We start from the raw sequence: 25,105 nt of genomic DNA on the forward strand, positions 1-25,105 counted from the left end.
AGCGCTGGAAGGTAGAGGAAACCCAGTGAATGCAGGGTTGAACAGTGACCACAGGTGGAAGAGAGGCAACAGAGTTCCCACTGACGGGGACAGAGTGCAACCCAGCCAGAGGAGCACACACAGTGAGGGGTGCAAGCTATGGCTGTGACATCCCTGCATGTAAGTGTCACCGAAATGGGAGAGGTCATATCTTGATAAAATTTTGCAGGTAAGAAGCACCACATTCTTGCAATAAAACAATCCATACAGACACAAACAGGGCTGATCTGACCAGCAAAGGTGACAGGAAGTTCCTATGCAGCAGGGCTTTATGTTCCAGTTTGGTTTAGGCTTTGCTTCTGGGAAAAAGTAGTGTAAAACACCACAACCACCCCCAAAACTCACAGATCGTTATACAGTCATCCTAAGTGGTTAGGAAATATTTGCACTAGTGGAGTGGAGTTGCCAGGAGGGGAGAGAAGGCCTAAAATTCTGGTTGTTCTTTTCCAGCTTGTTTACCACGTTGCTCTGCTATTGCCCTAAGTAAAAATGGCAAAAGCAGCAGCAGTCAGTCTAGCACATAAAGTCTCCAGCTAAACTGCTCACCAATACAAAAAAATGAGCAAAACTGTGCAAACATGTTTCAACTCCAGCAATAGGCTGAAGTTGTGATGTGTTATGCTAAAATACTATAAAGTTGCATTTGTGCTCACAACTCCAGACCTCGGGATGCCTAAGCTAATGGTTTGGGCATGGCTGATTCCTGGTGTTGACTACATGCAGCTTTGGAAGGATCTGTGCTAGTTCTAAAGGGCAAGTTGTCATTACACGAGTTCTGCTATGCTTTTCTGGATGCCAGACAAATGGCCCTTCTCCAGACGCAGCTGGCACTTGTTTGTCTGGAGTTGTCTTACAGCATGACCCCAGTTTACCACTGCAGCAAGCATGTGGCAGTTTCTGCCCTTATTTGCACTGTGCTTTCCCTCTCCATGAACTACGTATGAAGCATCATGAGCTATTGCAAAGCCAGGTCCAGGGCTGGCCTAAGGCAGTTATCAGAGTGGACAGGTACTATCACTACTGTCCAGAGACCAAGAAACTCCTTCTAGCAAGAGTGTTTCTTATCTAACAGCCTGATCTTCCTAGTGTCCACCTACCTCTGCTCTATTCATTGCTTTTAGGAACTTTCCTGACACTCATGCGCAGCCTTTGGCCTTTGGATGCTTCAGCAGGAGCATTGCTGTGCCACTGCATAGAGCTATGGCATTCACTGCTGTCTAGGTAGCTTGCTTACCTAAGTGTAAAAGAGAAAGTAGAGTCTGATCTGGCACCTTCCAAATTAGGGAGGGGGGCAGGATATCCCCCAAATATCCCAAAGAGTATCACAAGATCAAAGGCTTCTCTCAGATGGAAACAGGTAGTTCAGTATGCTACAGCCTACCTCACAACCTTAAGCACAGGAAAAAAACCCTTAAACAAATAAACGAAAACCACCACCCCTAAACAAAGGAACAAACCAACCCCAGGCTTGATTAAGGAAATATTTACAGGCAATATACAAGCAAGGAAGGCAGCTTGATTATTTCAGAAAGCCATCCAGCCAGCCCCGCCACCCTACCAAAGCTGCTGGAGTTGGTGGTGTCATATGATGTGTAGCAGTGTGAACAGAAACTCACTCACTGCTAGGTGAGGGGAAGAAGTGAGAGCAAAGAAATAGAAGTGTACACCATCATGACCCTAGTCGTGTGCCCTTACACTCATAGCTCCTGCTCTGCCTCCTACCCCATTCTCCAGAGCTGGGGTAGCAATACAGGTAGACTTCCCACCTTTGACAGCAGAGTGACTCAAGTGGAGTTTCTTCCTCCTGTTTCCAGGCAAAGCGTCAAAGGGTATGCTGATATGCTTGTACAGCACCAAATACCTTGTAGTCATGGTTCTTAGCTGATCCCCTGGCTGTGTATATAAAAATGTTTTTGTTATCAGGCTTGTCACAAACAGAGGACCATGACTTCACTGAAGAACACAAACCTATGCAAAGAAAAGAAATTTTTATATCCAAAGTGGAACTGCAAAGATCTGGACTAGGTAGGAAAGCAGGGCTAGTGATAAAGCAGGCTTCTGAAGAAGTCTTCCTCATCTAACTCTCAGCTTAATACAGCTGATCCTTTTTCCTGTTTGCAAACATGGTTCAGTTATAGAGTAACACCTATGATACCAAGTTACAGAAACAGCTTCCACAGCTGCCTTGTTCAGTAATTTCACCGTCCCAAGAGAATATTTCTGCAGGATAACAGATGCAGTAGATAATACCTTGTCTTAAACTGGACACCTGGAATATACCACCTTCTCTGTACAGCCACTGCTTGGTGCTGTTGTACAGCAGTGTCCAGCAGACAGAAAGCCAGATGCATGTTTAAAATTGTTAAAAAAGATTACCAGTCCAAATCTTACCAGTATTTTGTACTTGAAAGACACTGAGTGTGGTGAGCATTGTTATTTCAGTCAGCTTGGGCTCCTAGCCAGTACTTTTATAAAACCCATAGCTAGCATGCAGCATGATGGGATAGTCTTTGGCGAGGGACGTTCAGGCAGTTAATTTAACTGTCACATCAGTGTCCTGCAATGGTACAGTTTTAGAGCCTGGCTCACTGCAAGCAACTAGACACCACTCAGAAGGAAGGCCATTTCAGGACTTTGTTGAAGAAACCACTAAGCCTGGAGGACTAACAAAGTCAACAACAGTTGAAACAAGGTTAGCAAAGTAGCCTGAAGCCCTTTTTATTTTTCTTGGCGAACCCGACGGATCTCTAATGGAAATACCGCATCTGTAAAATGTTTTTAGATTTTAAAGACACTTGCAAGAGACAGCTTTTCACAAAGGAGCCAGAATCCAAAGGAATAGGATGAATTTCACCGTTTGGGACGTTAAGATGTTTAGATTGAACAGTGTGGCAGCAGCTGCTCAGGAAATGCCAGTGTTAAAAGTGGGAAGGGCAACTTTAACATAGACCCGTGAATGGGTGTAGCAGTCTGTTGGAATATACTTTTCATCAGCATTCAGTGACTAAGCATGGACTTGTACCTCAGTTTTATCTATATTTACTGTGGCCTAGACTACCTGACACCTTTTGAAAGTGTATTTTGTATTCACTTACCAATTCACAAGGTTAGAGAATAGAACAAAATTATCAGATAATGGATGTCAAAACCAAGCCCTCATAAAATCAAGATGTAGAATATCCTGCTGCAGCAAACTGTGGAAGCAACAGGTATATACAGCTGATTAATAAATGGGATGAGACAAAATTAACAGGAACTAAATCCATTGGTGGCTATTGCAGAGGTTTACACACACAAAAAAGAAACCAGCACCCTCCAAACGAACAAACACTAATTGTGAGAAGACAGAAGTATATAAACCAGGAAAAGATCACTGCCTATATGCCCTCTTTCCCAGAGTACCTCCTGTTAGCCACTGGCTGATACTATGCAGGGTTTGGTGCACTGTGCATCAGCCAGGAGGCATAAGAAAAAAGCAGAGGTTTGCAGGGGAAGGAACACCCAGTTACGTGACTGAGAACTGTAATGCACAGACTCACAAGCAGCAACAGTCCCTGCTATGACACTTACTAAGTGCTTAACTATGCCAATTTAAATGCTCTTGTGTTTTTTATGATATATGTTTAAAATAGAGTAAGGAAGGGATCTCTGCAAATGCAGGCTTATTTCTGAACTACACAGTTGTTGAGCGATTATGGTCCAAATTTTACTAGACTTAATGGTATTCCTTCCTCCCACTCATACTCCCCCCCACTCCCCCCCCCCCTTTTTGACTTGAAATTCAGGCTGTCAATCAATTGCAGACATTTCTTATAGTCTAGATTATTTCCTGGCTTCCTGCCTTCCAACATTTACATTCCATGTGCACCAAAAACCGTCCACACAGTACAAAAAAGTTCATAGGTTTGAAGTGCATCATTAGTGATAATATTTTCCCAAGACTTCAGAAATCACTTTTACATCTTTTAGCCTACATACACACAATAGGATTTGCTTCCAAAGTCTCTTTACTTTTGTCACTTTTGTATGCAAAACACTTCAGAATAACCAAACTCATAAAAAACCCAATTCCACTACAGAAGTAAGATGTCAAAGGGCACAAAGATGTTCCCTGCTCATATCGGCTTTATTTCCTCCCTTTTGGTTACTGTTTGCTCTACTTCAGCACTAGAAGTCCGCCTGCTCTAAATCTAAACAGTGCTCAGGACACATGGCAACAAACATCTAAATGAGTTCCAGTGAACATCGGTCCTTCCTAGGTATTCACACAGGCATTCAGCCAAGCACTTTGATACTCTGCTATAAGAGCAGTCATTTCACAATGAAATCTTTGGGCTAGAATGTACAGAATCAAACAAAAACCTCAAAACCACCACAGGGATTACTGCAGGCTGAAGAATATAATGTGCTTAGTCTGGTGAGCAGTATCAGCTCATTAGATCTGAAGGAAAAGGTCTCTCTAGAGACCTGTATATCACAAAGCATCAGCAAGACAACCATCTGCCGTAGTGGGTTTTACTTCAAAATGCCTGATCCTAATCTGGGATTGTTGAACTGCTTCACACTTTTGATATACAGCCATCAAAAGTTTAGCAGTGCCATTCAACTCCAAGCATACAGAGGGGTTTCTGGCTCTCCGAGAGCTCAGCTGCAGCACATGCTATTGCTAATCTCAGAAAGGTCAGATACGTTTTCTCATGAAAGGTTTTGGTCATTTATCAACATGTAAATAGACAAAAGGCAATTGTGAGCTGTCATCTAAACTCTTAGATTGTTTGGATGTTCTCAAGAGAATTATCTCATGAAGGTCCAGAAGTCCTGAGGGAAGCTGAAGGGAAATATTATTTAATACCAACAGCCCGCCTAGAAAACATGAGGGTTGTGCCTTTGCTCAAAAGAGGCATTTTAGAACATCAAACCACAAAGTAAAGGTCACACAATGCTACAGAACAAGGCCTTCTGGTGCACAGTGTCAATCTCAGGGGATACCTAGATCTTCCACGTGCACTTCAGCTGACCTACAAAGCTGTGTCAATAACCTAACTCCATGATCTGCCAAGTCAACTCTGCAGAAAGCAAGTAGGGGGATATCAAACCAGCAGGCACCAGGTGAACAAGACCACTAGATCTAGCCTCCAAGCGCCAAGTGGGCTCTGGCTCAAACAGCGCAGAAGCAAGCTCCTGCCGTCTCCTTCCCATGCAAGTCAGAGCAAGTTTCCCAGAAAGGGACCAAACTTTTTTTTTTTTTTTTTTATTTTTTTTTTTAAACTAAATGCTTTTAATAGAAAACAAAATACAAAATAACTCTTTCCAGAAAGCAGAAATATTTAATCTCTCAAAATGACAAACTAGAACGTGCTTTTTCCGCAGATCCTTGTTGTAAATGCTGATGATTTATCTCACAAAGTGTTCATGAAACTGATATTGCCACATTTTGAGAAAAATCCAACACTGGCAGAGCTGCCTCTGTGTACACACAATAATTTAGTAATACTATTTTTTCCCATGTCACTTTGTGTGTGTGTCTCTCTCCCTGTTCCCCTCTCCCTGGACTGCCAACTTCCATTTACGGAAGTATTTCTGTGAGGTGCAGTGGTGGATGGACATGCCCTGTTTCCATTAGGAGTCCAAGCTCAGTCACTTTTGTTCTGTTGTGCCCTTCCTCCAGACAAGGCAACCCTTAAAGCCACCAGTGTACCTCCACTGTCCTCCAATCCTCAAAACATAGTGCAACCAGATTCAGAAAGATTCCTAATTAATAGAACATAAATACAAACATCACAGCTAGTACCAGGAACCAAACCCAAATTACAATGCAGGGATGGGCCCCAACTGAGGTCAGATTTCCATCCACTTACTAAAAAGAAAGATGGTATTTTCTACTTAGCTAGTCCAAAATATTCCAGAAGTGCTATAGGGAGCTGTAATATTTAGGACCACTACCACTGTAGAAAATACATAACGTTCTTTTAATAGAAGGGTCTTAAAATGCTGGTCCTCTGCAATACCAGGAAAAGAAAAGCAAAAGAAAAATACTGGGCCAGTAGTTCTCCACACACTCAAGCCTCAGTTAACAGTAGGTAAGATGTGCCCATCAATCAATGCAGGATGTTTAAGTGCAGGTCAGCAGCTTATCTGGTTGGCAGTTTCACTTGTCTGAACTAGGCTTTTGGTTTCCCCAAGCTACTGGATTTACTGCCCTTTCCCCCATCCCTACCAGTACAAGATTAGAATGTGTATATTATTTTCATCCCTCCTCCTTTTTGTCTTATATCATTTGACAGCACATGCCTTTTTGTAGGCAAGACATTTTAAAGCATTTGCATGAACGTGCCTTTCAAGGGGGCAGAAGAAGAAAAGTGTTTCACAGTCAGTAATCTCAGCTTCCAATGGACTCTGGCATTCAATACACCCACCAACTTCCCTAAGAAAGAAAAGAAAAATTAATGTTCCTGATTTTCTTGTGCAATTCCAGTCACTAGAAGAAGATTACAGGCCATAAACTGTACGCTCAGTACATTATTCATCTGTCCGGTATATACACCAACCAGTTCACTGGAAGACCCATCTGCAGGGGCATTGCAGTAAGTGTTCCGAATGTCCCAGACCCGGACTGAATTGTCCATCGATGCTGAAGCAATTAAACTGCTGTCGGGGCTAAAAGTAAGGCTGGTTATGTTGTCCGTGTGGCCCCTCAGTTCTTTGTAAAGAGTTCCTGATGCCAGGTCCCACAGCTTGAGCCGCTGGTCTTCACCTGCTGATGCCAGGTACTTACCATTGGGAGAAAAAGCAAGCGCTAGCACGGGACCGCGGTGCCCAGTGAAGAGACGCACTGAGTTGCCTTGCTGAGTGCTCCACAAGCGCACAGTTTTATCCGTGGAGCCTGTTGCTAAGTAGTTGGAATTGGGGTGGAACTTGACGCAGTCTACATCTGCCAAGTGGCCTGCATATATCCGCAGTGGGTACGTCCGATCAAATGACCAGAGCCTTGCAGTGCGATCGTGGGAACCACTGGCAAAGTACAGGCTGCAGGGGCTGATATCCAAGTCCCAGACAGGATAGGCATGTCCTTGGTACAGCACAGTGTTTGTAAAACTTCCCAGGTCCCAGTATCTGATGGACATGTCCTCAGAGCAAGATAAAAGTCCTGAACTGTCAGAAAGAAACCTTGTGCTATACACAGGTCCACAGTGTCCTCTCAGGATCTTCATTTCTGTGCCTGCACTGTCATCTTCTTCCTCCTGGTCGAGTAGGAGAAAAAGAAACAAGAAAGGAAAGCATGTTTATCCGCTCAACAAATACAGGAACCACCATGAGGAAAACAGGCGGGTTTTAAAACAGAAGTTATTTTAGACATGGCACATTCTGAGACACAAACGCATTTGTTACATCTAAGCTAATGCTGAAGAGATAGCGAGATAAGATTTTATATAAAGCTTTTACCCTTATTTTGGGTAGCCTTATGCTCACTGCAGAAGGCACCTTAACCTGGGATTGTACGCAAATAGGGAAAAAAGTATTTTATGTCATTTTTCCATTTGCTCAAAGCAAATGCTTATTCGCTGTCCACTCTCTACTAAACATTTGGCTAAGATGTTGAAACAGATCTTGGCATGTGCTGTTTTGGTGTGGTCATTATTGGAAGTCAATCTCGCAGTAGAGAAAAAGAAACACAGATGTCTTAAACAAAAGGCAGGAGATGGAAAAAAAAGCATGTTTGACAAGCTATCTGCTGGATGTTCTTTCTTAGCTCCACATGTGAACAGAAACCCAGTAAGGCTTTAATATCTATTTCTGTATGCATGCTCCACCAGGATGCTTTCACATCCTCACCCTTCAACAACCTTCAAGAACAGCAAATATAGGCAGCTTATTTAGGTCAAAGGATCTATTTTGGGTTAGGAGAAGATGAAAAACCACAAAAAGGATGGCACTGGAAACCTTTTTATCCTGTAATTCTCCAATCCAAGTACCAGGGCAGATAGTCAGCAAGTAAAAGCTTTCACATTTAAAGACTGTTCAGTGAGCTGTGCTAAAGGAATCTCCTTGATGGAGCGTAAGAGCCTCTGAAATTCTACTCAAGTAGCACCTCTTGATGCTCAAAGACTACAAACTGCACAAATTTCAACAAACCTCAGAGTGCCCTTGCCTGACAAACTGGGGTCTCACTGACAGAGTGCAGGATAACCATGGCTTAGAGTGCATCTGTGGTTGAGACCACCCTTCCTCAGGGCTGTCAGGCAGACACTTTTACTCAGCACTGAATCAGTAACACTTCTCCATGGACAACCTCTGCTTACCAAACTCAATGCAACACCCTTTTGTTTGTGAGCAGCCCCTTTAACTTTTATCATCACAAACTGGACTGTTTCCTGCAGAAGGAGCACTTCCTGCCCCAAGAGGAAACCCGATTCCCTAGGGCTGGGGGACTGCTGGCGACCAGCAGGAGTCAATGTGTCCTGAGCAGCTGTCTTGGCTGACATGACATCTCTCATTCCTCTGACCTCAGGACCCACAGACAGTTTTGCTTCAGACTTAGCAACAATGCTGGAAGCCCTTCTCTTCCAGTGGTTTCAAATCTCCCTTCAGAGGTGAGCTTAGCTAGCTCACTGCCTTTTTCCATCTCAACTGCATGTTCAGTAGTATGCAGCAAGCCATGTTTAGCAATGCTAATTCTCTTCAGAGTAGTCAGTGCCCATGGGAGTTTTATGGTGTGGCTGGGAGCCAACTTCATCTGTGCTATGGAGGTGAGGCAGAGAAATTGCAGGCTCTAGCATGCAAAGCCCCATTCTCATTCAAATTGCTTTTTCTACCTCAGATAGAGCATTGCTTGCTGGGATCCACAGCATCTCTAGGCTGTGATACCACATTAAAGGGAGAGGCTGATACCTGCAGCATTTTATACTATTTAATTATGGCCACAAGACTCCACACAAGTTACCAGTGGAAGCCCATTCAAGTTACGTATAATGTACAATAGCTTCTGTAAATTCTGCCAGTCTAGGTACTTAATTTTTTGCCTTCAAATTCATACAGGGCTACTTGGGCTGTGTGCAAGCACATATTCTTTCTCTTTTACAAGTACCTACCCTTCTTTTCTTGCATTACAACAGCAGCTTATTTCGTAATGCCTCTGCAGCATTCAAAACCACACTCCTATACGGTCATAGGTAATAAATCTTGTCTTTGACTTCTGTTTGACACACACTTAACATATCAACTGCACACTGTTGTTACAGCTCAATGAAAACAGTATACCTACAATGCTTCTGAGTCACTGCATTTTTCCGTTTCCTCCCTACAGCAGTCAGTCTGCTGACCAGATTAACAAAGCAGCTGGAAGTGCAGGCACTGAATTACCGCCTAACAGAACCAAGCCTCATTTCTTTGTCAGATCAAGCACACTATTCCTTTCATCCCACAGCTACTACCGTGTAGATTTGTATCTGCAGCAGCTACAGAAAAGTTACAACCTGTGTTATAAATCAGCAGGGAGGCAGAGAATCCCTCTTCCTAATATTTTTTCATGACTTCCATTTCACACACTGTGTATGTTTCCAGGATATAACACACCACTGGGCACTACCCAGATACCCATTAGCTCCTTTTGAAGTCATTGCTGCTGCAGGTTAGCATAAATGATTTGTATTTCCTTGGAATGGACAAGAAATTTAAGTTATGTAAGCCTCTTTTAATCAATAACCTACACACACACTAAAAGCTACCTTTTATTATTTGAACTATCCATTTTGAAAATAAGAACTATTAAAACAGATTTTAAGTAATAAAACAGAACTGGAAAACCTACCAACACTACTAAAGTGAGCTAAACAAGAATTTAACAGTGAACAGGAAGTCTTCCCGAGCAAGAACAAGACTTGCAAGAATGACATTAAGAAACTGAAAAGAATAAAAATGTTGGCATGCTTTGTTACATAGGATACCTTCCAAATTATACACCTATGGAGAGACTGCCTCAGCTATTACTTAAATCAGCAATGGGTTTTGCATGACTGTCATCTGGACCCATAAAAAATCTACTGCCGATACATTTCACCATGTGAGCAGCAAACACTATCTCGCTGACAAAAGTTACCTTAATCTTCCACCCAGAGCACGCCTCAAGGGAATAAGCAAGCCTCAAAAAAGCAACAACAACCTCAAAAAAACCCTGAAACACACCAAGAAATCTCACCCTGTCCCCTCCCTTTTTCTAACTAGTAACAGGTTTCCCATGTGTCATTATCTCATCCTGCAGTGCTTTTAAGATGCCAAGAGGAAAGATCCCTTAACTGCCTATAGCAGGGCGCTTCCTAGCAGGGAAACGTGAGGGAGTAGATAGGGCTCTCTTTGCAGGACATTTCTTACTGCTCCTTCCAGAATTCCATCTGACCTCCACCAATGTCTGTCAGCATCATCCCTGCCCATTACCACCTGAAGGACCACTGCCACTTAAAAGCAGAATCTTAGAAGCAGAGCTGAATGCTGTCAAGTCTTTCATCTTCACAAAACTTACAGACTGCCACTCTTGCAGCTTGGAATAAGCAGTATTATTTTCTGATGTTGATCTACGTAGTACCAGCAATGAGCATGGCAAAACTGCAGAGACAAACAATACATCCACTTGCATAGCTGTAAAACTGCATGTTTATACTGGACCTTAAGTAAGACAGACTATGAAGTGGCATTTGTAAGATGCTACTATAAAAATGGATTTACTTTATCCCCAAATAGTAAGCCTCTCCTACCTCCAGAAAGCAAGACAACACTGGTGAAGTACACTGGAGCATCACACTGAGCAAAATTCATCAATCTAGACCGAGTAAACAATTTTAACCTTAGGGACACTGACTTTACATGGACTAGCAAAAAAAAAAGCAATTTTCTAACACTTTTGCCAAGTCTCAACCTCATTTTTATATATATATATACACACACATATATATACACACAAACAGATATTAAACCCAATAGTGTAGCTTTACTGCCACCCTGAACAAGATCTACTGAAACTAGCAGAGTTTTAGACTTCTGTATCTTCATAGAAAGGACCTATTTGCTTGCAGCAAATCAGAAATCGAGCTGAAGATTATTTCAGGCACTACTACTTAAATACAGTATCCAAAGCTATTTACACAATACAGAAATCAACCAAAAGAAACCTTACAAAACCCAGCCAAGCTTAATCTCCTCACAAGTTATTTGGTAGAATACACTGAAGTAGTATCAAAGCACATTCAGAATTTCTGTTCTTTGTCACAGTCTTCATCAGGTTTATCGCTGTGAATTGCTTGCTGATGAGACTGCAGTGAGAGTCTGAAACACAGGCCCTGTTTGACTAAGCTGCATGAATGATGACTGCAGCCCAGTAAGGATGGTCTTGTTTGGTCTGTCTTGGTATCTGCAGCTTCCACTTCCTGGGGAACCCAAGCAGGTGCTGGTATGTTCCCACTTGTGGGTCCCTGTGTATTTTCACTTAGGACTCCCAGATACTGGAATTTATTTCCTTTGTGGCTAACAGGCTTTCATTTGCATTTGGGAGATGTAACCAGCAGTCTGTTCAGGCTGGTATCCTCCCTTAACTCTGAACTCCTGATCTGGTCACTATTTGTTTTGTCAGTAGTGGAAGTTATTCAGGGCAATGATGACTTTGATCTGTGCTGGTCTTTGACCAGTTTTTGGGTTTAGATCTGTGACAAATACTGCAGGACACACAAAATATTGAAACAGCCAACAAAGGAGCCATTTTTACTCAAGCTTCCATGGCTGTTTCATAATACACACACACAATACCCAAGTATCTGTCTCTGAGCCAAAAAAAGCTAATAGACACTCCTGATAACCTGGCAGTATCTCGCTTTTCTGTAGTCTGGAGCCAGAGGAGGTGACCTGCTGATTTACCAGAGAAGTTCTCCTCTGCTTCAGTTATTGACATTTGGTTTCCATGGCAGGCAATACATAGTCACATGTCCTGTGCACTCTTGCAGCTTATAATGAAAACAAGTCCATAGTTCTATCTTGGGCTAGTCTGACTCACCTACCTGCTCGCTCTGCAGAAAGGGTTAACCTGGGGAGCAGTCAGCTATCTCACCTGGATGCTTGCCTCCCCTTCTCAAGCTAACAAAGGAATCCCTAACCATATAAGTCTCCATCCTGCAAGCTCTCCACACTCTTCCAAAATAAACAGAACCCTGCCACTAGGTATTTTTTGTGAGAAGAAAAACAGTGGAAAAAAGGATGTTACCCACCCCCCCAAAAAAAAAAAAAAGGGTGTGATTAAACAAAGGAAGAGTCACAAATTCTGATCTCTAACCAGATATAAGATGCTACGTGGGCAGCTACAGCAAGAGGGGAGGAAGGGTGTGACTAGAAGGGGAAGAAAACATCCCAGTAAACTGGAAGATGCCATCTAGCCTGGCACGTGAAGGCACACAAAGCCCTGCCTTTGTCTCCAGCACTCCAGAGTGGGAAGCCTCTGCAGTTTCTACACTGCAGATTCCCTGACAGAGACATTTTGTATAATTTTTCCATGCTAACTCTTCACCTCTGGATAAGGTCATAACTGAAATTCAGTTTTGCACTTAGGTATCCCTTCTTCCTCAGGCCTCAGACCAGCCCCCTTTGGCTCTTTCCTTACTTTGTCTTTATTTTCCACTTCCTGCATCTCTCCCCTCTTCTCTCCACCCTTCTGACTGGTTGTTCTGAGCTGCTTTCTTTCTAGTTTTCATTCACCACAGTTGTGTTTTTACTGCTCGCATGTCCTTGTTTCATCTTCCCATCCACAAGAAGGCTCTTTGCTCCTCAGGGAAGGAAGCCTTCTCCTTACAGGGCTGCCTGTGTACTGCCATCTGTTCAAGGACAGCTGGGAGATCGGCACCTAGGACTAGCAAACTATGACCTGAGCACAAACTCACTGCAACATTTACAAACACCACAGGAAAGAACAACGACAAGAGTAGGCTACGAAATTTGTGTGTCAAGGCAGAAAGGTTGTGGAACAGCCTCAGAGTCCCTGGAGACAATATGAGATTTTCCGCAATGCATGCCTAAAGCAGAAAGGGGTGGGGGCAGGGGGAACAGGGAAAGGTATCCAGACCTCCTCATCCAGGATGTCACAAGCCAGACGGATGCGGGACACATCAACGAGGTGGGGCTCAGATTTTAGCTTCCTGGAACGCAGGCTCCACAGCTTCACACACGAATTATCAAACCCAGCAGCCAGCAGCTTGCTATTTGGTGAAATCTCTGCAGTGTTCAGCAACTGCTCTGTGTTATAGAAGGCATAGAAACAGATGGTCGTTAGGGAAGGGGGCCCATCCTTGACACGTTTGATGCTGTCCTGCAGTAAATCCAGCGCCGCCTCGTTCTGCAAAATGGAAGCTGGCACATCGCTGGGTTCCAGGCCATTGCTCTCATTGCGTGAGGAGCTCCCACCGGCATAGAGCTGGTAGTCAGTCCTCTTGGCAGGCTGCACATCCAGGTGAATGTGCAAGGTCAGGACTTTGCACAGGGCATTGTTGTTGTCACTTTGGAGGTAGCGAAGAAGGTAGTTGTAGCTGTCCTCTTGAAGGCGGATGACGTACTTGTTGTCCAGAAAAGCCCGGAGCTTCAAGTTGGACAGGATATCTTGAATAGTCATGGTAGTCTGCAACTGCTCAATGATATCCTTCTGGCTGGCATTCTGCAAGAACATGCCATGGAAGCGGCTGTAAAAACTGTCCACTGTGCTTTTTAGGCCATTCTGGACCATGTTCAGATGGAGGTAGACGAAGAGGGGATACAGAAGAGGCATCACTTCATGGCTGTGCTGAGAATCTGAATCTATATAAAAAACAGCAACAAACTGTGAATGATTTCTCAATCATCTTCTACTGGGAATAAAACAGACCAAGGACGACTACTGCAATAAACCTTGACAGTGGCATCAGAGAGCAAGCAAGAGGAAACTTTTGTTGCTGCATCTAAGTGAAGCTCTTCTGCAACCTAAAGGGGATACACAATACCTACTACAGATCTGAACAGAGATTTGCAAGTCAGTGAGGGGCCTTTTCAGAACAAAATGCAGAGATTTCAAAACCCTTTTTAGGCATGGGCCACCTATTAAAATACCACCTTATAAAATACATGAGAACTGAAATTTCCCCATTTATTTAAGAAGGAAAACTGTGTGCTCTGTTTATTGCAATAAGCGGACTTTAAAATTTACTCATTATATTTAAAATAGTATTTAACAAAATTATTTACTTAGCTTGTGTGGGCCTGAACTTTGGTGGCTTCCCCCCTCCCCTCAACTTCAGTAAAACTTGCATGTGGTGCTTTGGATGGAACTGATCTGTCCCGAGGAGTAAGGAAGCTAGTTTGCAAAATGTACTGCAATACGCTTTACACTCTTGTTTTATTTCTGTGCCTGCTCATGTGCAAACCCCAGCAGTAATTCCTAGTACACAGTGTAACAAACTCCCAGTGAGGCTGTGCTGTACCTTCCAGAGACTAATCTGTCATCAGCTTCTTGGGGCTGTTTCCCTCCCACATTCAGCTGGCTGCTGCTATAAGGAGTAGAGCACTGCCACAGAACACCATGGCAACATACAGGGCCACAACAACGAGTTACCAGAGGACCACATGGTCCAGATTACTGGAACAAAACAGGCACTGCTGATCCTCAAACAGCACTGCTGGTCTTCGAACAGTATTACTGCTTTTCAACTTGTACTTCCCTCCTGCCACTACCAAAGCATATTCTTTTCTTCCCCTTTCCATTAGGTTATTTTTCCTCTCCTGTTGAGCACTCCTCTAGACTTTCTCTGGTCCATACTGTGCTTTTCTCCCGTTTCTAGATAAGTAACTACAGTGTGTGTGTGGTGTATTTACGTATCTGCATACTTAGGCATCATTTTCCTTTCTGTCCCACTGAAACTGAGCCAAAGCCAGTGAAAACAGTGGTCTGTGTGTAGTAAAAGCTGTAAGCAACCAGCAGGTGCTTTTTCCTAGAAATGTAACATGGGGAAGGACCTTACTCTGCAGTGGAGGGAAAAAAGAGTACAGATGGGTAGTCAGCAGAAATAGGAATGAAGAAAATGTTCACCCAGGAAAACAGAAGTGAGGTTACAGGCACTGGGTCTGTCTAGCCTGGAGTAGAATAAGGGGGTATCCAGCTGCTGCCTGCAGTACCCAGTGGACATTAGGGAGGAAAAGGAGCCAGCCTGTTTTCAGAGGTGCTCAGTGAAACGTTGACAGGCAAGCTGCTGCAAGGGAAATCCTCAGCAAATCATTCAGCCCTGCAGCTGGGGCCCAGAGGTGCAGAACAATCTTTGCATTTTCTGATTTTCAAAATGTGGCTGGACAAGGCCTTGAGCAATCTGATCAAACCCTGATTTTGCCCTGCTCTGACCAGCCGGTTAGACTAGAGGCTTCTAGAAGAATTCCTAGTTTATTCAGTGGTCCTAGTCCCCTTCCCACTCCTCAGGCATCACAGAGATGGGAAGTGCCCTGATGTGCCTTGCGGCTGGCTGGGAAGTTACTCCCTTGCAAAAACAGAAGCAGTTCATGTGTGTAAGAAATTTGAGAAACACAGACAAAAACCATGAAAACACTTGACGTGAACACCAAAACCATGCCTAGCACTTCCCCATAAGGATTTACCTTCAGTACTGAAGTGCAATGGTGTTGAACTGTTCTAGCAGGCAAGGCTAAGACTTCAGTATTTTCTGCCTCTGCCTTCCCTTCTTACCCTTCCCTTCAACAACTATCACGAACATTAATCACAGCATTATGCACACTGGGATCAAATCCCTACACTGGACAAACGTACATGTGCCCAAAGGTGGGTGAAGTGGCAACCTCACTTTCCTTGGGGCTATTATCTAAAAACCTTATCTGCTTTCTTCTTCACACATTTGGGACTATTAGAAGAAATAAGGACATTCTCAGGAGTACCTTTGGTTTTATTATTATTAAGAAATTATATAAATAAAAAAAGAAAAATAATGATTGTCTTCCGCATCACACTACAGAATGAGAGGTTTTTTTACTTTCTATCATATACCTCCAGATTTAAGAGAACATTCTCCCTTTAAAATCTAGACCATCATAAAAATAAGTCAACTATGAATAAAATTAAAAACCTACACTATGAGACAGCAGAGAACTACACTCATTTCTAAGTTACGTGCCTTCCACATAGAGCACTCTAATCTTCCTTCTTGTCCTGTATATGCAGATCTACAAAGACCAAATGTTTGAATAAGAAAGGGCAGTCAGCTATCTACAAAAGCCAAAGGTACTCAAGTACTCAGACAACAACAGCAAAAATAAACATTTCTAATTGTATTAATTGAAATCTCTAAACTAGAACTCAGGATTGTTAGAGACATGATTTTAAATTTTATTATATTGTCCTTTACTAATAAAAACGACAAAACCCCCCCAAACATCTACTTTCGTTTGCTTCCTGGTATTTACCTGTGAGAAAATTGCGTAATCGTCCAAATTGTACTTCATATTGCTGTGGCTCCGCCAGGCAGGGAGCTGCAGACACCACGTTGGCACAACCAGATTCAGATTGGACTGTGAAATAAAATAAGTAACAATTAAATAGGGATTTAAGGAGTTTTGCATGTGTGTTCGGAAACAAAGCTGCTCATGAAACCCACAGTAATGCAGCCATGAGACGACATTTCACCTCTCAAACTGTCCAGAGATGGCATAGTCTGAAGCATCTAAACATGGCATTAAGAACCCAGACAGATCGTGAATGAGAAAGTATATCGAAAGCTTAAAAAAAGCCAAACAAACCTAAAAATCTCAGCTACTCATCTGCTTCCCCAAGAATATACTTCTAAGTTTTCAAATACAACCTTAAGTTCCCAAGAAATTCAGAGTAACACCATCACAGATCGCTTAACAGTTCTACAAGATACTCAGTGGCTTTACTACTCTGCTCTCAGAAAAGATGAGGAAAGCAACCTCCAACTTCCTCCAAAACAAAGTTTTTTTTACAGCAGGACCCACCAGTAATCATGCACAGGAGGTCTGCAGTGGCACTGCCTCAGAGTCTCAAATTCCTTGTCCCAGTTATTGTTAATTACAACAAGTGACAAGCATTATCATTTACTAGTCTCCAGAGATGGTGGTGAAAACACACTGAATCTCTAAGCAAACACTTAGTAATTTTTAATCAGAATATGTCCTCCTCCAGGATTTTTGGTTAAAGGGCAGCTGGTTAAGGTCTCCAGTTGTTACGGTCTCCTGCAACGGTGTTAAAATGATTTTCAGAATCAGCATCAGTGCTGGTAAAAGCGGTTTTGAACTATTTAGAAAGGGAATTTGCTTCTCCTTCTCCGGCACCAAACCTTTGCTCTCCTGCTAACCTCTCAAAATCCAACAGAGGACTTTGTGCAAGTTTACAGACACCCACCAACATAACCTCAGCATATACAAATACTAGTGATTAGAAACACAAGTTACAAAATGATAACCCATACGTTTATTTGTCTGCTCTTCTAAGAGCATGAAAAGGCAAAGAGTTTCAGTGGTTTCTTTTCCTACATTTTTAAAAATCTGTAACTATCCTCCCGTCCACAAAACCTGTTTTCATTACTCTCACTGCAACTTCTTTCAGTCTCCCCTGCCCCCCAACTGCTTTACATCCTCTCTCTTTGCCTTCCTCCTCCCGACTGATCACTTTTTGTTCCAGCACTGGGCTCATGCACAGAGGTGCAACTCTGACAGCCCTGGAAGTCTATAAACAACATTATCAAACGTTCGCATGCTAAGAGAGATAGGCCAGCCTCCAGCTCTTCTCAATGCTGCTAATTAGAAAGAGAGCAGCACATGGCGTACAGGCAGCCTGTTGCTATTCTCCCCTTTCTCTTTCACTCTCTCTGGTAAGACACTTTGTCTTCCTGGAGCTTATGGAAATACAGGAGGAATGTCTACCAACTCTCCAGGGCAAGCTGAATTCACCTTTGGAAGCAGAGGACTGTGCTCATGATCCACTTGTGGGAAAGAACAAATACAGATTCCAGCACCAATACCCTATCTTCTCTCTAGTCAGTTTAGAAATAAACAAATACAACCTGTTAAAAGACAGAGATACAGTGCACTTTCTTTCTACAGCTTGGCTGCTTCAGAAACCCAAAGCTGGTAAGAACTTGAGGCTCACATACTGGTATTACTTAATGGCTGAAGTAAAAACCTCTGCTATTTGGAATTGAAATGTAGTGTAATCAATATTCAGCATGAGAAAAGTAGACTGCATGCATACACATATAGTAACTCAACAATGTTTAGTGACAGTTTTCAATGTCACCTATGGTCAAAGCAAAGAAAAACAAAATTATGATGGCCTGTCTTTTATTTCCCTGAAATAAAGCAATGAAGGCTTTAGAATCTGGTCAGCTTTCAATCAGTCTGCAAAACTAACATGACTGCAGCAGAAAGTATTTCAGACTCTGTTTTCAGAGTAAGTATAAGCTGGGATTTTCTTTTTCAACAGTTATTCATGGAACTGCAGTATACTTACTGACAGCTTACTACGAACATGTTTGACAAGTAGTATGCAGCTAAATACATGAGAACAGTCCATTTTCAGTTCTAATGAAAACTGATGACTAAGCTCTGAATCATCAGCCACAAAACCCTTGCACTGGCATGAGCACACAGACTAGTAAGAAATTCAGTAATAACATTTAGTGGAAGATTAGTAAAAAGACAAAACCCAATCAGGCCCTCATTCAGACTCTTTCCCAAAACATTTTTTTTTTCCTGGATGATGCCATATGCAAATGCAAGGGCTTGTAATCTAATTCATCTCTCCTATTTCAGATACTTCTGTGCCTTCCTGGCATGGTTCACCCCAAGTTCTGGTCCCATTTCAACACTGACCCTTCTACCCACCTCTCCCATAAAATCTCCCATCAAATCTCCCATCAAAAATAATTTAACATTTTATTTTGGTTTCATTCCTCCCCCATTTCCCCCAAAGTTATTTCAGTGAGTTACAACAAACTTCCGATAGTTACTCTGAAAACAGCAAGGAAATGAAAAGTACTAAAACGTAAGTCACTTGTAACAACAAAATATTACCCAATTTCCTTCAGGCCCCTGAGAAAGTCAGCCTAGACATTTACTCACCAGTCACTCATCTTTGGATTATAACTATGGCAAAATACTCTATAGAGGAAGGAAGTGCTATTTTGGCATCCAATCTTACCTAGTTACAAGCAGAGAGTTATACAGCAACTAATGTACGTCAAATCAAGTTGTATCACTAGTAACTAAGGTATCACTCTTAGCCTGGGATGCTGTCACAATCCAAGCAATTTCATTTATAAAAGCATTTCCTCCTTGCATTTTCACCCAAAGGTCAGCCCAGTATTTTCTCAGTTTTACAATTAAATTAAATCTTTATAACCTCTACATTGCTTGCATCCTTTCAATATTTGTACAAACTCAAGCAATAACACAGTTTGCTGTAACAAAAATAATTACTATGAAGTCTGTCACAGATACAATTTGAAAAGCAAGTAGTATAGCAGGATTCCAAAGCCTTTAAGAAAGAGGAGGAAGGGCATGGAGGGAAATAAATTGTCTCACCCTCTGAAGGATTTTTTGTTTGTTGTTTTTTTTTCCAGGACAGAGCAGAGAAAGAAATCAGCCTGTATCACTGCCATTTCATATGACATAGCCCTCCTGGAGTACAAAAGTACAACAGATTTTCACGCTTCTACTTGATTCTTCAACTAGGTTCTTCTCACCTTCATCCCAAAGCACCACTGCTCACTAGACTTCATGTTCTTTGGGATACAACATAAGCATCTTCCACTACACTGACATATGCCCTTTCTATACCCCCATTTCAGCTTGCTGTTTCACTGAAATTCACAGACCATGAATCTCACATTGTCACACTTTCATGCATATTTTTATTGTTCAAAAGTTCCTATCCACTCCAACTTCATACCGGGAAATTTATTTCGAAAGGAGAGCTGTCCATGCATGCAGACAAATTCACAGTTACCAATGTACATACTCACACTTGTCACAACTCTGCAAAGAAGCATGTGTGGAAAATATGACAGCCTTACCTGTGAGATTAGCTGCCATCTCTTCAGCAGTCTGACACAGCCTCAGCCCTTGTTTTAGGGGACCTTCCGAGTCCACGTACTGACGGCGCTTGAGGTAGCAGGACACTGCCATCTGAATCTGTTCTGTGCGTACGCGTTTCATGACCTCAAGAGAAAAGAAAGAGATGATGAGGCTCTTGCTGGGTAGGTATATGCTAAGATAAACATGCTCCATACACTAAGATAAACTGATAGAAAACAAACAGGTATTTTCATTGCTGAAGTCAAACAACTTCATTACTGAAATAAGAGAAAAATCTTTTATGCATTTGCCTCTGAGTACTGAGGTGTAACTAAACTCTTTGAGTCAGATCCCTGAAGATACTTTGCTGCTTAATTCCACTACTGTCACCAAGGAATCAAAACCACTTTTGAGGATTCTAGACTAAAAGTGCAGTGGTGAGCTGCAGCATTTGTTTTTGTTAAAAATAGCTCATGAAAAGGGAGTGTTTCTCCTCCTTGTTTTTTTACAGTGGCTGTTTCGGTGTTCTTTAGTCATTTTCTGATTCCTTTGCTTGAGCAACCAAAAAACCAACTGCACTTCAGTCAGGTAAATCCTCAGAAAAGAAAAATAAATAAAGGGAAATTAAAACAAAAGCAGAGCCTTTTGCCTTTTTCACCTGTCCCATCTATCTAGAATTCCCTCCTATAAAAGTCCTCACAGACACCACTTAGTAGTAGTATCTCAAAACTGAAAGCCCAATGCTTTTAGCCTGTGGCTTGTAATAAAAGAACCTCACCAAGATGAAGGCAATCACTCCCTTGCAATTTGAGTAGTCCCTGACCGCCACCAATACTTTGCAATAGTCACTGATTGTACACATAGGTTTAGACAACCTAAAAGGCTTTAAATAAAGCATAACTAAAGAACGTTTTTATTCTATCAGGGTAACAGGTAAAGCCTGAATCTACACATTATGGCTTCACTACCAGTGACCTGCATGGGTTTCACAAGTTCACATGCTTTCTGGTTTGAGTAGCTAAATCTGATGAAACACAACTTCTCAGAGATACAGAGAAGGATGCCCTTTCCCCCTTATATGAACCGTATTTCCCACAAAATCACAGCATTAAAAATTATTGTAAATGAAGCCTTTTCTAATACCCATGCACACTTTAGTGCTTATCCCAGTTGGCAGAACAATAAGCCCTCTGTGAAGTTCCAAGCAGATGGGGATGCAAGGTTTCAGCAAAAGTTACTTTAAACAGATACATGACATTGCAAACCCTCATGCTTTGGCAAAAACCTTAAGATTTCCATTTTTTCTCACAGGTGAAATAACTGTGGTGAAGGGGCATCAGCAAAGTGGAGTTTTCAAAGCATTTCCAAAGAGACCTATTAAAATGAGTTTCAACCACAACTTTTTCCACTCCAAAAACAAACCTCTATTTCATTTTCCTTGCAATTAAACAAATTGCATCCGACTCTTTACACTGTCTCAAATATAACACTTCTGCTGCACAAAACTGTAGGGAAGATAGAATTCTAATGAAGATCACGAAGAAAGATGAACACAGGGATGGACCAGCGTCTTGGTACCCACCTAGAAAACACCCTTAACTAAGCTTCGCAATGTATTACGTTCCATTCTGCCTTTCAGCCAGCAGCATGGACTAACGTGCAAGTGACTTGCCCAGGTCCACCTCTGCATGCACTCTGCTGTACAGTTTAGGTTTGGGTAGCAACATAATTGTATTTGAGATGCTTTCATAGATGCATAGGTGATATCTCACAGATTTCAAGTCCAGAAACTGTTTTGGAGAATTTGCATCTAGATTCTTTCATCTGGCTTATAATCCAAAAGAAATTCACTCCCCAAATGGCACAGAACAGATTCATCTAAATGTTTCTGAAGTGGTTTAGTCAGTCAGAACTGTGCACATCCGTCTCAAGCCTGCAGTTTAATTGCAAAGAGAGAGCATCGAGAAATATCCTTGCCCATTCTTTCGTTTCGCTTCAGTTATGGGATCAGTTTGCACCAGGTTAGATTTGGTGAGTACAGGTAATTCTTCATAAATTCATAATGGATCAGAGAAACCGAAAACTGGCATGTGAAAGATGCAGAACTCCAGAGGACCCTTTGAAATAACAGTGACAAACAAGAGCAGCATTGAGATCAGCCTTTTTAAGCTGCTGAATGAACAGATGATGAACACAGAAAATGATAAATTTTAAAGGTAGGCAAAATAAGCAGTAAGTAACCTCAAATTTTAACAGCAGGATCTGACATTTTAGCAGCAAGAGAGAATGGCCTGTGAAAGGAGCAGTTGCTGGCAGATGATTCAAACCCGAGCTTTTTCAGAGCTTTAGGGATAACAGGGAAGCTCCAGTTTCTTCAGCCAAGTTTTGCAAGGTGGTATCTGCAGCTGTACAGTTTCTTGCTCCCTTCACATACCTTGTGTACTCCTGGCAGTCACAGTAGTGGGAGTTACAAGCAGTATCTCCTTCCCTACTCCCAGGTGACAGAACAGGAACTACCTTACAGGAAATTCATCTTCACCAAGGAACACCCGTTGGCATCAGACAAACCATCACCCCTACTTTCATTTCAGGTACTTGTTTCTTCATTCACTTTGCCCGTATATTTCACCCTCAGCTTTACAAAGAGCAATGTCACAGAGGCAGGAAAAACATTCATGAAAAGTACAAGAGGAGCAAAACCAGCATTCCTACAAATATTCTTTATCAAGCCCTCAAAATTAGAATATATCATAAAATAAACACAAGGACAGCCTGCCAAAATGCCTTTAGCTGAGTTCAAGCTGAGCCAGTTCACAACAGGCCAAAGATGCAGGATTTAAATGCAAAAAAGGACAAGCCTCCAATTAATATAAAACTCGAGCTCCCATCACTGAAGATAATCTCTAAAATCTGAAACAAACTGAATCATACAGCATTCCCTGTCCATGCCTGCAGAAAGCTTGAAACAACTGGTCAAAAGTCCCAGCTGCCTCATTCTTCTCAAACAGCCAGAGAGGACAATAAATACTAATGCCATTAACCATTTTTACTGATAAGCAAAATACATGAGGGAAGAGAGAAGAAAGATCACATCGGGGGTCTGCACAGCTACAATGCAGCATCTTCTGCAGTGTCACAAACTGGAGCACAGAGGAAAAAGAATATTAAGGGGTTTTTTTTTTTGGGTTTTTTTTTTTGAGGAACCAAAACCACTGAAGAAACCCTGAGCAGCGCCTGGTCATACACAACACATCACAAGTTCCTCTTCCCTAAAGATGCGGGAAATTAGCTGTGGAAATTCATTTCCTGCCTATGCTACACCTCAGGTATAGGTTTAGGCAGATCCCACAGCCTTGAAACATCACCACTGCAGACATACAAAAAGGAACTTGAAAACTAGTCTTGGAAATGCTGTTTTTAAGGACTCTGCACTCCTGTCCTGACACTGGGACAGAAGTGTCTTACTTCCAATAGAGTGAGGAAAGACCAAAGAGCATCAGAGAAGAACCAAGGAGAAGCAGTCTTTAAAAAATAAACCAATAAAATACCACACAGAAGCACATTTTGAGTATTCTCTACCGAGAACTGTGTCTCAGGCCTCAGCTGTGGACAGATGGTACTTCACCCTTACCACTACAGGTGAAACTTGGGGCACACTGACAACACTAAATCACGCTGTGACATTAGGTTAATCTAAAATACAGAAGACTTCAAAATAAAAAAAAAATAAGGGTAAACTGACAGGTAGATAACCACGAACCTAGAGCCAAGGGACATCACGCATGCAGCGGCTGCAGTTCAGAAACACAGGCAACCAAACACGACAAGCCGACATGGAGACACGGCGTGGTGGTGGAAAATAGGAAAAATGCTGTAGATAGCAGGGACCAGGGAGAAAGACTTCTTCCAAAGCAGCGGCATTCACATGCAGAGGCAGAGAGGAAACGGCTGTGATTTTACAAGAGCCTGCATCCATTTGTGTTTGGCCCAGGTCGGGATTAAGCTTTTCCAATTCCACAACGTATTTTCTAACTCCCCCCTGCAGACAGAGCCAAGCAGTGCGTTTCACCCATGCGTAAAGCCTTCATCCCCTGCGCTACCCTGGCAGGACGCGCTCCTCCTGCCCGCAGCACCACTGCCTGACCCTGCCTCCTCGGGTGCAGCTGCCGGAACAGAAGCTCGGGCCCGGGGACTGGCCCCCGGGTGGGCAGGGGCCGAGGCCATGGGTCCCGCGGAGCCTCTCGCCCATTCCTGGGGCGGCCGCTGCTGCCGCCGCCCGGTCAGCGCTGCGGATGGGAAGCGGCGGAGGGCTCGCTGAGGGGCTGCGACAGCGAAACTCTTCCCCTATCGGGATGCAAACATGAATACGGAGAAACAGGGAAAAGGGGAGGGGAAGCGCGGTGCGATAAGCAGCTGCCAAGCGTCCCCGTGCACTGCCCAGGGAAAGACGAGGGTATCAAGAGAAAAGCCCACCTCGCGACCCCCGGGGCGCACAGCCGTCCAACCTCGTCCCCACCCGGGGCTGCCCCCAGAACCGCGACTCTGCCCAAGGCCTCCCCCCAGGGGCGGCCGGCCTCCTGGGAGCCGCCGGCCGGGCCGGGCCGGGCCTGCGGGCCTCCGCCACGAGGCGGTCCGGCGGGATGCCCGGGGCCCGCTCCCGCCGCCAGCCGGCCGGCACTGCCCCCCCCCCGCGCTCCCTCACCCCGATCCCGCACTGGCCGCGGCCCCGAGCCGGTCCCCGCTGCCCGCCCGCTGCCACTCACTGAGCATCGCAGGCGGCGGTGGCGGCGGGAGGCAGGGTCCGGCGGGGCCGGGGGGGCGCTGTCACTGCGCCCAGCGGCGCCAGGCGCTGCCGGCGGGCGCGCCGCCGCCTCCCCTGCGTGCCGGTGGTGGTGGCGTTGGCGCGGCCGGCGGTGCCCAGAGGCCGGCGGCGGCTGGCGGCGGCCGCTCCATTGCTGGCTGACACACGCCGCCGCTG

At 43.5% G+C, this 25,105-nt stretch overlaps 1 protein-coding gene across 4 annotated transcripts; it reads right to left on the reverse strand.

Annotated features, from left to right (window-relative positions):
- Window positions 1–3,827: 3,827 nt before the first annotated feature.
- TAF5L (TATA-box binding protein associated factor 5 like) lies at window positions 3,828–25,095 on the reverse strand. Of its 4 annotated transcripts, none has more exons than XM_080614803.1 (5): window positions 24,891–25,095; window positions 20,127–20,271; window positions 16,501–16,605; window positions 13,136–13,860; window positions 3,828–7,280 (listed from the first exon to the last, which is right to left on the reverse strand). In XM_080614803.1, the coding sequence occupies exons 2-5, from the start codon at window positions 20,266–20,268 to the stop codon at window positions 6,483–6,485; spliced, it is 1,770 nt and encodes a 589-aa protein (XP_080470929.1). In that variant the 5' UTR covers window positions 20,269–20,271; window positions 24,891–25,095; the 3' UTR covers window positions 3,828–6,482. The 4 variants fall into 4 exon arrangements, with proteins under 4 accessions (XP_080470929.1, XP_080470931.1, XP_080470930.1 ...); XM_080614805.1 differs by lacking the exon at window positions 24,891–25,095 and adding an exon at window positions 24,601–24,638; XM_080614804.1 differs by lacking the exon at window positions 24,891–25,095 and adding an exon at window positions 23,888–24,375.
- Window positions 25,096–25,105: the final 10 nt, after the last annotated feature.

Source organism: Psittacula echo (genome assembly GCF_963264785.1).
Source record: "Psittacula echo genome assembly, chromosome: 4".
Lineage (NCBI taxonomy): Eukaryota > Metazoa > Chordata > Aves > Psittaciformes > Psittacidae > Psittacula > Psittacula echo.

Coding starts and splice junctions, on each gene's coding strand:
- TAF5L (XM_080614803.1), bottom strand. CDS start 20,268: ATGAAACGCGTACGCACAGAACAGATTCAGATGGCAGTGTCCTGCTAC. Junction 16,606..20,126: donor GATGGCAGCTAATCTCACAG/GTAAGGCTGTCA, acceptor TTTATTTCACAG/TCCAATCTGAATCTGGTTGT. Junction 7,281..13,135: donor GTGACATCCTGGATGAGGAG/GTCTGGATACCT, acceptor CTACTCGACCAG/GAGGAAGAAGATGACAGTGC.